The sequence below is a fragment of the Alnus glutinosa genome, chromosome 8, assembly GCF_958979055.1.
Source record: "Alnus glutinosa chromosome 8, dhAlnGlut1.1, whole genome shotgun sequence".
Lineage (NCBI taxonomy): Eukaryota > Viridiplantae > Streptophyta > Magnoliopsida > Fagales > Betulaceae > Alnus > Alnus glutinosa.
This window is the reverse complement of record NC_084893.1, coordinates 5,119,950-5,132,759: the sequence shown is the minus strand read 5'-3', so window position 1 is coordinate 5,132,759 and position 12,810 is coordinate 5,119,950. Positions and strand designations below refer to the sequence as shown.

The 12,810-nt window shown below is 35.0% G+C and overlaps 2 protein-coding genes across 2 annotated transcripts; one reads left to right on the top strand and one right to left on the bottom strand.

The window, feature by feature from the left end:
* Nucleotides 1–2,631: 2,631 nt before the first annotated feature.
* LOC133875416 (uncharacterized) lies at nucleotides 2,632–5,016 on the bottom strand. Its single transcript, XM_062313547.1, has 5 exons — nucleotides 4,707–5,016; nucleotides 4,198–4,443; nucleotides 3,492–3,573; nucleotides 3,116–3,330; nucleotides 2,632–2,829 (listed from the first exon to the last, which is right to left on the bottom strand). The coding sequence occupies exons 1-5, from the start codon at nucleotides 4,964–4,966 to the stop codon at nucleotides 2,709–2,711; spliced, it is 924 nt and encodes a 307-aa protein (XP_062169531.1). The 5' UTR covers nucleotides 4,967–5,016; the 3' UTR covers nucleotides 2,632–2,708.
* Nucleotides 5,017–8,483: 3,467 nt separating this feature from the next.
* On the top strand, nucleotides 8,484–12,286 carry LOC133875634 (polygalacturonase 1 beta-like protein 3). Its single transcript, XM_062313831.1, has 3 exons — nucleotides 8,484–8,569; nucleotides 8,685–9,450; nucleotides 10,923–12,286. Exons 1-3 carry the CDS (start codon nucleotides 8,510–8,512, stop codon nucleotides 11,993–11,995), a joined length of 1,899 nt encoding a protein of 632 aa, XP_062169815.1. The 5' UTR covers nucleotides 8,484–8,509; the 3' UTR covers nucleotides 11,996–12,286.
* The last annotated feature ends 524 nt before the right edge of the window (nucleotides 12,287–12,810 follow it).

Sequence of the window (12,810 nt, the reverse complement as noted above, 5' to 3'; positions counted from 1 at the left end):
AGGTGTTTTAAGGACAACTTTATATGGAATCCTGTTTAACATATATATAACGGGATTTCAAAGCTTCAATCTGTATGGATAATAGCAAATTAGTATTACTAATCATTTTCTTTTTGTGTGTACCTACTATAATACTCTTATGATCTTCATTTTTCTTTTATGTTGTTTCTCTTCTTCTACATTATAGGTATTGAAATCATTCTATACCCCAGCCTTATTATTTCGAAGATAAAGATACATAAATCTTATATGGTCATCACTAAAAGAGATAAAAATATCTCTAACCATTTAGGCAATGAGTATGAAAAGGTCAACACCTATCAGTATGCATGATCTCAAGAATCTCAAAAAACTCTCTTTGACACCTTTAGTGGTCTTGTTAGTATGATTTCCCTTATGCAGTCCACGCAAATACTAAAGTCAATAAATTATCATTTACCTACCTTTTATTTTCTTTATCGAGATATATTTCAATCTCCTATGCTATAACAAGAGCATTTTTCATTCACAAGACTCCACTTTACGTTAACATTAATATACAGGACTAAACAATTTTTATTTCAAAGTTGGGATATAAATAGAAATTAAATTTCTAAAACATTATTGAGTTTCAAAATAGAACTGAATTTTAAAATTAATCTATAGATCCCAACAATCTCCAGTTATAAACGCGTATTATTCATTTTTAAGAAAACTCTGCATTTGTGTTGACACATGGATTGTTAAACCAGAATCAATCCACAACATATTTAAAGGAGTCAATAAAAGAGATTCACGACACACTGGATATATAAGATTATTTTTATTTTAAGTCATTTCTCATGCCGGAGAGATGGGGGTTCTCCTTGATCACACAGCTCCCAACCCCAATCTCTTCTTCTCTTTCCCATTGCTCTGACTCTCAATCACTCTAAGCTCTCCGCCTTGCCTCCTCCGGCGACTCCTCCCCCGTCCACTCCACCTCATGCAATTTCTCTCTCTCTCTCTCTCTCTCTCTCTCTCTCTGCGAGAACCAAAGGAGAAGGGGGAAGAGAATATCTTCTTGTGAACGAAGAAAAAAAATGAGAGTTGTGTGTCTGGGTAGATGTGAGAGGAGAGAGTACATTTTTTTAAAATTCAATAATATATTGGGTAGCACTATAGCCACCCAATACATTGGATGTATTGGGCAGGTAGCACTCAACTACCTAAGAGTTTAGGAAATCACTAAGGAGTCTGATGTATGTGGTATTTTTTTAAAATTTTTTTTTCCTATATTTAGGGAAGGTAACCACCTATAGGGTATTTGCTGCTAGTGCTCTTAGGTTGCAGTAAATGCAGTTTTAAAGTAATGTTATTATTCACACTTATTTCATATCAGTTGATTTAACGTGTTTTAAGTGACCTTTTATGTTAGCTATTTTTTTTCTTTTAAAAAAAAAAATCACTTAAAATACATCACATAAATCAATATAAAATAAATATAATATATAAGTGTAAAAGTATCCTTACTCGGAGTTTTAAGCTGCCCAAACCATGGCCTCAATGTCATTATACGTAGGAGGGCATCCTAATTAGGAGGTTTCTAAGAAAACCCTTGATTAGAGTAATAATGAATCTAGCTAACCCCTAAAGCTGAGGAAGGTACAATTCACTTCAGTTGAGAAGTCACTTGGGGGGATACATCTATGACAAGTTCACTTCACTTCACAAATATACATGTACCATGCTTTTTTTTCCAGCATCAACTTTCACATCATTACCATGATAGGAGGCCATTTACAAGTACAATAAGATCGGTTTAAGTTTTCGATTTCAAAACATTTGATTTAAAAAATGTAAATTTTAAAAATACAGTTAAATATTTGGTAAAATTACAGTTTGACTTTTAAAATCACAATTTACCTTTTAAAATCGTACGTTTTTAAAAATGCATCCCCTTACCCCCGATTTGAAAATGCAATATTTTTTTTTTTACATTTTTAAATTGTAATTTTTTAAAATTTTGGCAAACTGACTAATTATGTTCAAGAAATAAATAATTTCGGTTAATAATGATTTTCGTAACTTACTTTCAAATTATATATTTTCTGTGATTCGGTTTAAAATCACATTTTAGATCTGTTTAATCACATTGCCAAGTGCATTCTAAGAATATAAGAAGCCGCTATGAATGAGATGAACCCTTTGATAGGCTTCTGAAGTTCAAGAAACCACTGCTGAACACCAATCCGCTTACTCCAGCTCTGCTGGTGCAATTTACAACATCCAAATTTGGATTACCTGACGAAGCTTGGAGGAGTGATTGTGAGAACAAGCTGCCACAATAGAACGAGTAAAACTGTCCACAAATGGTTTGACCCAAGATATATATATATATATATATATATATATATATATATATATAATAAGCAAAAATGAATTAGATAAACCCTTCATAAAACTTGCAAAGTTTGAGAAGCTAGAAAGAACATCTAAACTTAGCAGCACCTAACAGAGATCATAGGATAGGAATGATTGAGAACGCAAGCAGCAACAATGAAGTGAATAGAAATTTCTAGAGACCAAGTATTTATACTATGGATTTCTTGATGTACGAATGCAAGAGGATGGTCTCTATGTGATGGGACGATGATATATACACTCGATACAGAAGAGGAAGGCAATCTGCCATATCAATTGCTTCTGTCTGAGTACATTAATTATTACAACAAAGGGGAAAAAAATAGTTAGTTACAATTTGGTGGATTAAAACATTTATATACAGCAGATGCAGGTTGCTTGTAAGCAGGAATGCTACTGGGGTCAACAAAGCGGACCTCGCCAGGAGCAAAAGAAAGATCAGAATGCCTGAAATTGAAAAAGAAAAAGAAATCATCATGGTTTACTCAATATTTGTTACTTTCATAGAGTTTGACAATATCCATAAGAAGAGATGAGAAATACTAGAGCTCGTTCTAGTGTTTTTTTAAGTTGATATGACACCCTTTTTTTAATAAAGAAAAATTACAGCTCGACTTCTCTATCTTGTTTTTATTAAAAAAATACATGGTGTCATATTAGTATAGAAGGATTCCAGAAGGATACTAGAAGAAGCTCTAGCATTCCCCAATAAGAGATAGGACCATCCAGTTACCTTCGCAGGTCAAGTCCAACCAAACCAGCTTGTAGGATTGTCAAGTTGTCAGAGTCTGGCGAGACAATAATTACAGTGTCACCAGAATACTGGGTCTCAAGAATTGACATGAGTTGTGTGACACGAACAAACACGTCCGCAACACTCTCGTTCGGGGTTCCATCATCAGTAGGAGGAGGTTTTATGCTCGTAGAAATACCATCTGATGCATATACCTGAAGCATTTCCAAGCCAGCATAGTTTGCATCTTTAAGGATACTGACATATGGATAAGCTTTTTACGCTAAATGATAGGGAGGAAAAGATAATCCGTTATAAGAAGATAATGAAGCAGATCCCTACTAATCCCATGAAAGAGGATAGGCAGAAATCCTACTTTGGAAACGGATTCCAAGTTTTTGCCTTCATAAGCTCCCAATCCACGAGCATCTAGAAAGCTGTACTCTGGCACTATATAGCTGAAACCAAGTAGATAGATAAGCAAGCTGACTTTTTGGCAGAATAGATTACAATGGAATGAAATAAACTTTCTTGCAATGCAATCATCATCCTAGAATGGTCTTCAAAATCATAAATTTGAATCCACAATAAGATACTTACAAAGAAGAAGTTGAACTACTCTTTTCTTTGATAACCATGAAATAGTTAAATCATTGACAAATACGGTCTATCTGGATTTACAGTTTTAAAACGTGCAATTTGAAAATGACAATTTAGCTTTTAATATTACACGTTTTCAAAAATACACTCCTTGTCTGCTCTGCAATTTGAAAACGTAAAATTTTCTACGTTTTTAAAAACAATCTCCCAAACAAATATACTTTCCAGCATTTTGACATGCAAAATCGCAAGGCCAAACAAACACTAAAGATCATTGGGGGTCAGAAGTTTAGTTTTATTGGACACCAGAAAATATAATTAGTTTGTCTTCCAACGTACTCTAAGCAACCCAATGGACCATCAAAGTTTATAGTTTCACACCCAGCATCCCATTCGACTCCAAATCACATTTTCTGTTAAGAAAATTCTCATTCTGTTATTCTCTGAACAATTCATTGTATTAAAAACAAAAATTCACACACCTTCGACTGACCCCATTAACTGATGCAATGATCTCTGCCGCCTGGTAAGCTCTCTGAGTAATAGAAGGCCAAATCCAACATCCTTTTGCACAAGCCCCCTTTGCCTTCAGTTCAAACGCAGCCCTCACAGTCTGCTTCTTCCCTTTCTCCGACAACCCGCTATCCACCGAAGTCTTTGCAACTGGGTTCGTATTGATGATTCCCAAGCTCTCATATTCAGACTCCCCAGCCCTCACCAGAAAATACCTTCCCACACCAACAGCAATTTTACCCACAAAAATAAGAAACAATAACAGTAGCACTATTGCTCAGTTTGCTGATATTAACATCGTATGGAACCCAATCAAGCTAAGGCGTTTACCCAACTCTACTTCAGTACAACAACGTGCATACCACAAGCCACAAAGCCCATTACATATTCTTTCCTTTTTTTTTCGCCAATTTTCTCAGCAGTTATATAATGATGAGCTAGACATAACATCAAACAGTTTCTGGGTTTGTTAAGTTACCTATTGACGAGCCGAAAAGGGGGCATCTGGAAGAGGCCGCGCGCACCTGCGACCGGCACGAGTACTGGGATGACATAATTGGTCTGAGGAGAAGCTATCAAAGGGGCAGTGGAGATGGATAAGGTGAGTGCAGTGAGGAGGTGGCGGCGGTTAATGAGGATGCTGGAGTCACTATGGGGGGTTTTTGAGGTTGATAATGGAGGAAGAGATGATGGGTGTGAGAGAAGAGAGGTTGTAGTGGAAGAGGAAGATATACGCATTTTGGAGGACCTCAAAGGACCCTCCTACATTCTGTGTCTTTGTGTCTTTGACGGACTAGATTTTTTGGTTATTTATCCTAATTATTAATTCCAACTAAATAATTTTAAATTTATTATCTCATCATATAATTTATACATTTTTTTCTATAAAAAAAAATTAAAAAAAATAGAGACTTTTAAGTGGAATTTTTACGTTGTCTAAAGTGACACGTGTTTCTAAAGCATGTGATAAATATTTTTTTTATTAATATTATTAAAAAAAAACATGTAAGAAGCACATACTATTAAAATATAATAGTAAAATTACTATTGAATTTTGAATATTACCATTAAAATTTATTGAGTAATATAGCAGTTGGCTTAGATCATTTCTAGCAGTAGTAGTAGCCAAAATAACTATTGAAAAAGTAAAAAATTTCACTTTTTAACTACTCATTTTTTTATAAATACTCCAATGAATTTTATATTTTATTTAAATATTATTTTGTGTGGAAAAGAGTATGAAAGGAAGAGAGATTTTTTTTTTTTTTTTTTTAAAAAAATGTAGTGTGAATAATAAATAGACAAAATATCTATTTAATATTTACAGTATATATATATATATATATAAAAAAAAAAAAGTGATAAAATAACTACTATGCTGGATTAAAAATAAGTCATAATAGTAAAATTTAGGTATTATTATGAGTCCTTTTCCTGTTCCACCGGAAATGCTAGGCTAAAATGACTAATTGAATTCAAGTAGTTTTTGACTAAGTTTTTGTTAAATAACCTTTAATTTCCCCAATGAAAATGCTCTAATTATTGAGTTGGAAATAGCGTTGTAGTTGGAGAAACCAGCTGCATCGTAGGATCTATCACCTGTCAAATAACCAGACTATTTTTTGGATTGTCTATCAACCCACATTGTCAAGTAGCATAGGCCTTACATCACATTTCTTGGGCCTTACATCAAATGTAACTCTTGGGCCTTACATCAAATTTCTGCCTTTTTTCTATTTGCATGCATGTTTTGGGCTTTTCCTGCTTTCTTACTGTACCTAGTGTGCTGGTGCTTGCTGTAGGCGGCTTCCTTCCTACCTTCGTCAGTGTTTTCTTTGTTGCGGAAGGGGGTTTAGCGGGATCAAGTTCGGATTAAGATTTTTTCAAATTATTAGTTCGAATTTGAGAGAATTTGAATAGGTTATTGTGAGAGATTACTTATGAAACCTACTTGACCGAATAAATAGTTAAGCAACTTAATTTTTATTTAATCAAGTGGATCTCATAAGTAGTCTTTCACAATCATCTTCTCGAATTTTTTTTAAATTCTAACAATAATCATACACGATCCTAACCCGATTCGAAAATAGTTAAAAGACCTTTCGAAGTTCGTACATCTTAATCGTGCCTTTTTGGTACTCCGTCCCAAACGATGTTAACTAGAGTTTATTTTAATAGGGTTGTGTCATTCTTTTGGTACACTTGTCTTTTATTTTATTGTTAACTGCATTTAGGTGATTGGTATGAAAATTCAGGAATTAAATTAAAATTGCTAAAAAAAAACTAATGACTAAATATATTTTTTTTCCCTTTTTGTCGTATGCTAGTCTAGGGAGTCACTAAAGTCATAAGTCAAACAAAAAGGTATGCATTTCTGGGTTGGGACTATATATTATAAATGGAAGCTCTCGAAATTATCCAAAATATAAAATAAAAAAACAAAAAACAAAAAACGGTGAATTACTTATTATTTTGGACAATAAAAACCGGCTTAGCCTCTTGGTTTTCGGGTCTCATTGAAACGTGTTCAGCACTCTGACAACTGCTTTCCACGAATGATTTGAAATTAGAAGATTTCGTAAACAAAAAGTAAAATTTTAAATTAAATAGTAAAAATTAAATCATTTGAAAATTGTAATTTTTTACATTTTTAAATCACAAGCAAATAAACATTTTTTTAAAAATATAAAATTTTAAAAATTAATTTACGATTTTAAATATCAAATTGCGATTTTACGAAATGTTTAACCGTGTTTTTAAAAATCATTTTTTTGAATTACATATTTTAAAGTTATTATTTTTAAATCATACTTTTTTAAATCGCAAACTAGAACGGATCCGAACTCATTTATGCTTTTTCATTTCTTATTTTATACGATTTTAACACTTCAAAAATATTTTAAGAAAACCTCTCTTACATTATTATTTTTTTTCTATTTTTAGCAAAATGTTAAAAAAGAAAAGAAAAGAAAAAAGGCCATGAACTCACCTTAGCTTGGTCGTGGTTATGGTCGTGGCTGTGGAACTTTCACTTTGTTTTTTTTTTTTTTAAACATGGGTATTTTAACTAAAAGATTGTAAAATTAAAAGATGTTGAAACGTGAGAGATTGATATTATAATTTTTTATACTTTAAGATTATGAATACAAAACTGCTTGTATTTTAGGAAGTAGTGTAAATGAAGTTTTCACAAATATTTTTTGTAGAGTAGTGATTCATTACTACCTAAATATACAACTTTTCACCACCTTGTCTATGTGGCAAGGTGGTCCCCCACCTTAATTTATTTTTTAAAAATAAAAAAAATCAAAAAGTAGTGGGGGACCACCTTGCCACATAAGCAAGGTGGTAAAAAGTTGTATATTTGGGTGGCATTGAATCATTATTTTTTTTGTATTTCTGTCAATCATATTTTATATTTATATATATAGAATAATTATAATGACATCAATGCAGGATCTCAAAGATATGTGTAAGAGTCTTTCCCGCTATGATCAAGATATTCTCGCCTTTAATTTTATGTGCTTTTTGACTCAATCTAATACCGTATCTATCGGGCGCCAAAGATAATCAATTGATTTATAATCACCTTTGTCACTCTATTTTTGTGTATATATATATAAAATTGCTGATTCAAAAATAAAATTTAAATTGAACTCTACCAACAAATTTATTTGAGCTTCCATGTCACTCAAACAAGATCATAACAACCAAGGAAAGGTTCAAACAGACAAGACCTTGACCGTGACCTGTCATTATGTAAAATGAAAAAAGAAAAAGGAAAGAGAGATAATCCGCTACTACAAAATAGGCTTTTTCTTCTTCATATCATATTTATCATGAGCAAACCAACGTACACCTTCCCCAACCTATTTTTGAAATAAACAACTCACACTCAGTTCCTTTCTAAGAAAAAATCAATGCACCCATGGAACACTACGGAACGTTCAGGTGTTCCTTTCTTTTCTTTTTTTTTCTTTTTTTTTTCTTTTTTCTTTTTCTTTTTTTTTTTTTTTTCTTTTTTTGTATATATATATATATATATATATATATAATGCAAACACACTAAACTGGCATTTGGAAAAAAAAAAAAAAAAAAAAAAAAAAAGTAAAAAGGTCCGGCTCACTTTCTCAGGCAAAAGAATTGGCCAAAGCAAAAGAAAACAAGATTCGAAAAAGACAGGGCAGCTCTTATATATATTTATGCTCTGAATAGGCCAACTCTCTCTCTCTCTCTCTCTCTCTCTCTGTGTAGAAAGACAAAGACAAAGACAAAGACAAATGAATAGGATGAGTTTCCTCTTCCTGTTCTTGTTCGTATTACTGATCTCATCTTTCAATGTAAGTACATTTCTCTGTTCTTGTTATATATATATATATATATATATATATATATATTAGCTTTATATAATTATAATTATACATATCTTTGTATATAATTCATAAATATATGCAGGTTTCTCATGCCAGGACCAGTACAAGCTCTTCGGTACTCCAACTCAACCCATTCACGCCCAGAGCCGCCCTGATCCGCTACTGGAACAAGCAAATCTCCAACAACCTCCCCAAACCACTTTTCCTTCTCTCCAAAGCGTCCCCACTCAACGCGGCCAACGCCGCCGTTTTCACCAAACTCGCCACCCAAAACTCCCTCTCTTCACACCTCTACTCCTTCTGTTCTTTAGCCAACCTGTTCTGTTCCTTCGAAGACTCCACCCCATACCTGAACAAGCACGACGACGGCAGAGACGCCAACTTCGCCGTCTACTCCAACAACCGCTTCGCCAACTACGGCTCGTCCCGGCAAGGCGGGGTTGACTCGTTCAAGAACTACTCGGAAGGCTTGAACAACCCGAGCGACTCGTTCAAGAAGTACAGCGGAGCCGCAACTGGCCACAGCGAAGGGTTCACGAACTACGCGAACGAAGCAAACGTTGCTGACTCCAACTTCACCAGCTACGGCGCCGGTGCCACTGGCGGGTCCGGGGAGTTCATGAACTACGACAAGCTCGTCAACGTCCCCAACCTCCGGTTCACCTCCTATGACTCTGACGCTAACAACCACAAACTCTCTTTCTCAAGCTATAGCGACGAAACCAACTCGGGTTCCCAAGCATTCTTAAACTACGGCAAGAACGGAAACGGTGGCCCTAGCGAGTTCAACAGCTACGGTGACAATTCTAACACTATTGGTTCGGGATTCACTGGCTACGGCGAGTCAGGTACGTCATTTTATAACATTAATTAAAAGATTAAGTTTTTCATTTTTCATTAACTATCGATCTTTTAAGATGAAATACTAAGTTCAGTTATAGTGGTAAGTCGATCACTCGCCGCCGCATTAAGTATTAGTATTAGGTACGGTCTAAATTCAATCTCTCTTCTTTTTTCTTTTTAATTATTATTATTATCAATGAGTAATTTTTATTATATATAATTACAAAAAAACTTTAACAAGCTAAAGCAAAAGACAAATAAAAAATTAACAACCCAACCAAAGAATCCAACTAGAGGAGTACGTATAAAGATAAAGAAAAACACCAAAACTTAAACTAAAATCTCATCTAAAGTCAAAATCTTGTAAAGGATAACATATTTTTGAGTGGCCTTAAATTTATGTTTAGAGAGAATTTTAATTAGTTCTAATAAGTGGCGGAGTCAGCATTGACAATTGGGAAGGGCCAAATTGAAAAAAATAAAAATAAATTAAAAATTAAAAATTAAAGAGGCCAAAACTTAAAAAAAATAAAAATTATGAGTAAAATTTTAAATTTTTTTCTTTTTTTGGAAAAATTCTAGGACTTGGAGGGCCAAGCCCCTGGCCCCCGAATAAATCCGATCCTGATTCTAACTTTCCAAATAATTTGTTTGAGTGCAAATAACCTTTTAGAGCTATGCACGTGGGCGAAAGCTCAAACTTTATTCGACCCATGAATTTGCACGGTGTTTCAAAGATTTAGGTCTCGTTTGGTTCGCTGAATAGATCTATGGAATGGAATAGATATTCCTATGAAATAGTTATTCTTTTGTCTGGTAGGAGTCTATTCCTTGGAATAGTTATTCCCATTGGAATATTTATTCCTTTACGAAGAGGAATACCTATTTCTTGGGGTAAAGACAATATTTTTTTTTTAAAAAAAGCCATTTATTTTATATTTTATTTAAAAAAAAAAAAAAAACCAAATCCTTCACTAGCTGGCCGGCCACTCCATATATGGAGCCGGGGGTGGTTGCACCACCTCCTCCGGCACAACTCGAGGTGGACCCCCGAGGCGTTTCGGGGGTGGTGCGACCACCCTCGGCGCGGCCACCCCCGAAGACCACTTCGGGGGTGGTTGCGGCCACCCATGCGTTTTTTTTTTTTTTTTTAATAATTTGATTTTCTTTTTAATTTTTTTTTTAAAAACAAATGTAGAGTTTTTTTAGTAATTTTGATTGAATTCCAATTAAAATATATAAGTTCTTACCAAACTAAAGATTAAGAATAGTCATTCTATTCCGCCACCTTCTATTCTTAGAAATGACTATTCATTTTCTTAATGAAATAGCTATTCTGTAAAACAAACGAGGCCTTAATCGGAACGAAGCCCGGCATACTTGCTTATCCCAAAAAAAAAAAAAAAAAAAAAGAGAAAAAAGAAAAGAAAAATCTTTTTAGATGAACGGCAATTTAACATAATGGTTGATTTAACAGGTAATGGAGCAAACGACTCGTTTAAAGCATACGGTCAGTCGGGCAATAACCCACGTAACAATTTCAAGAGCTATGGCGGTGTAGGGAACGCGGGGATCGATAGCTTCTCAAACTACAGAAATGGAGCAAACGTGGGTGCCGATTCTTTCCAATCTTACGCTAAGAATTCCAACTCTGGGAAAGTGAGTTTTGCAAGCTATGGAAAATCGTTCAACCATGGAAACGACACGTTCAAAGAGTACGGCAAAGGATCATTGGGTCAGACCACGGTAGGGTTCCGATCTTATAGCATGGATCGTACATTCAAAGAATATACCAATAAGGGTGTCACATTTTCTGAGTACAGCAATATCACCGCCGTATCAGAAGGGTCTTTGCCTAAGAGTGGCAGTTCTGTAAATAGATGGGTAGAACCCGGCAAGTTTTTCCGGGAGGCTACTTTGAAGGAAGGGAATGTTATGGTGATGCCCGACATTAGGGACAGAATGCCCAGAAGGTCGTTTTTGCCACCGTGGATTTTGTCGAAACTACCATTCTCGAGCATGCGACTGTCGGAGCTCAAGGAAATTTTCCACGCGCGAGAGAGTTCTGCAATGGAGCGCGTGCTCCTAAACGCGCTGGCTGAGTGCGAGAGGGCTCCGAGCCAGGGTGAGAACAAGCGGTGCGTGGGCTCGGTGGAGGGCATGATCGACTTCGCCGTCTCTGTCCTGGGCCACAATGTGGTCGTGAGGACCACAGAAAACGTGAGCGGGTCAAAGCAAAAGGTGATGATCGGGACGGTCAAAGGGATCAACGGCGGAAGAGTGACAAAATCGGTGTCATGCCACCAGAGTCTGTACCCTTACCTACTGTATTATTGTCACTCTGTGCCGAAAGTTAGGGTGTATGAGGCTGATATTCTTGATGTGGAGAGCAAGGCCAAGATCAACCATGGTGTCGCCATCTGTCATATTGACACATCAACTTGGGGCCCAGAGCACGGGGCTTTCGTGGCACTGGGGTCCAGCCCTGGACAAATTGAAGTGTGCCACTGGATCTTTGAGAACGACATGACGTGGGCGGTTGCTGATTGAGAAGTGAGAACCAATTGCTTCATCAATTTCATCACGTTTCATATAAGTCGATGATGGCATTATTCTCATGAACCATTGGTGATATCTTAAGTATGGTAATGTCATTCTATATAAAAAAAAAGAAAGTATGGTAATGTCATAATTACCTTTTACATGTACGTGTGTACAAGGTTGTGGTGCTAGATTACAATAATTTTCTTATAAACTATGCGACTCGTAAAATAATTAAGACAAAATTAAATGAAAGAATGGTACTCATTTTAATAATTATGGACCAACCCGTTAGTTTGTAAAGAATTTTTACTGTTTGTTTGTAAAAAACTTTGTAGCAAACCATTCCCATATGAGATTATTCATCTTTGATTAAGGAATATTATCCGGCTTAATTTTCAGTTAACAGAAATTAACCGTGAATTTGGGTGCAAGTGGACTTAAAAAGTGTTACTGGGTGGCCTGAACCTGGTTTTACGCACAGTTTTATTAGTATTAACATCCAAATTGGCAAAAAGAAGTGAAAAGCGTTATTTAAAGATTGAGAGGCACTGCAAAATAAAAAGATTACAGAAAACAAGGAAACGTGAAAAAGAAGAAAAGATTCGAGTGCGAAAGCTAAGGTTGTGATATGGAAGGAACAAAAATCCTGAGTGGGCACGGACTGGTCTAGCATGTGGTCTGGACTAAAGGCTGCTCAATAAATTTTGAGGCTTAATAAAGAGGAAAAGTTTAAGTTAGGCAATTTTTTTATATTTAAATAAATTTATTTTAATATTTATATTATATATTTTTTTTTATTTAATATGTCAATTAGAGCATTT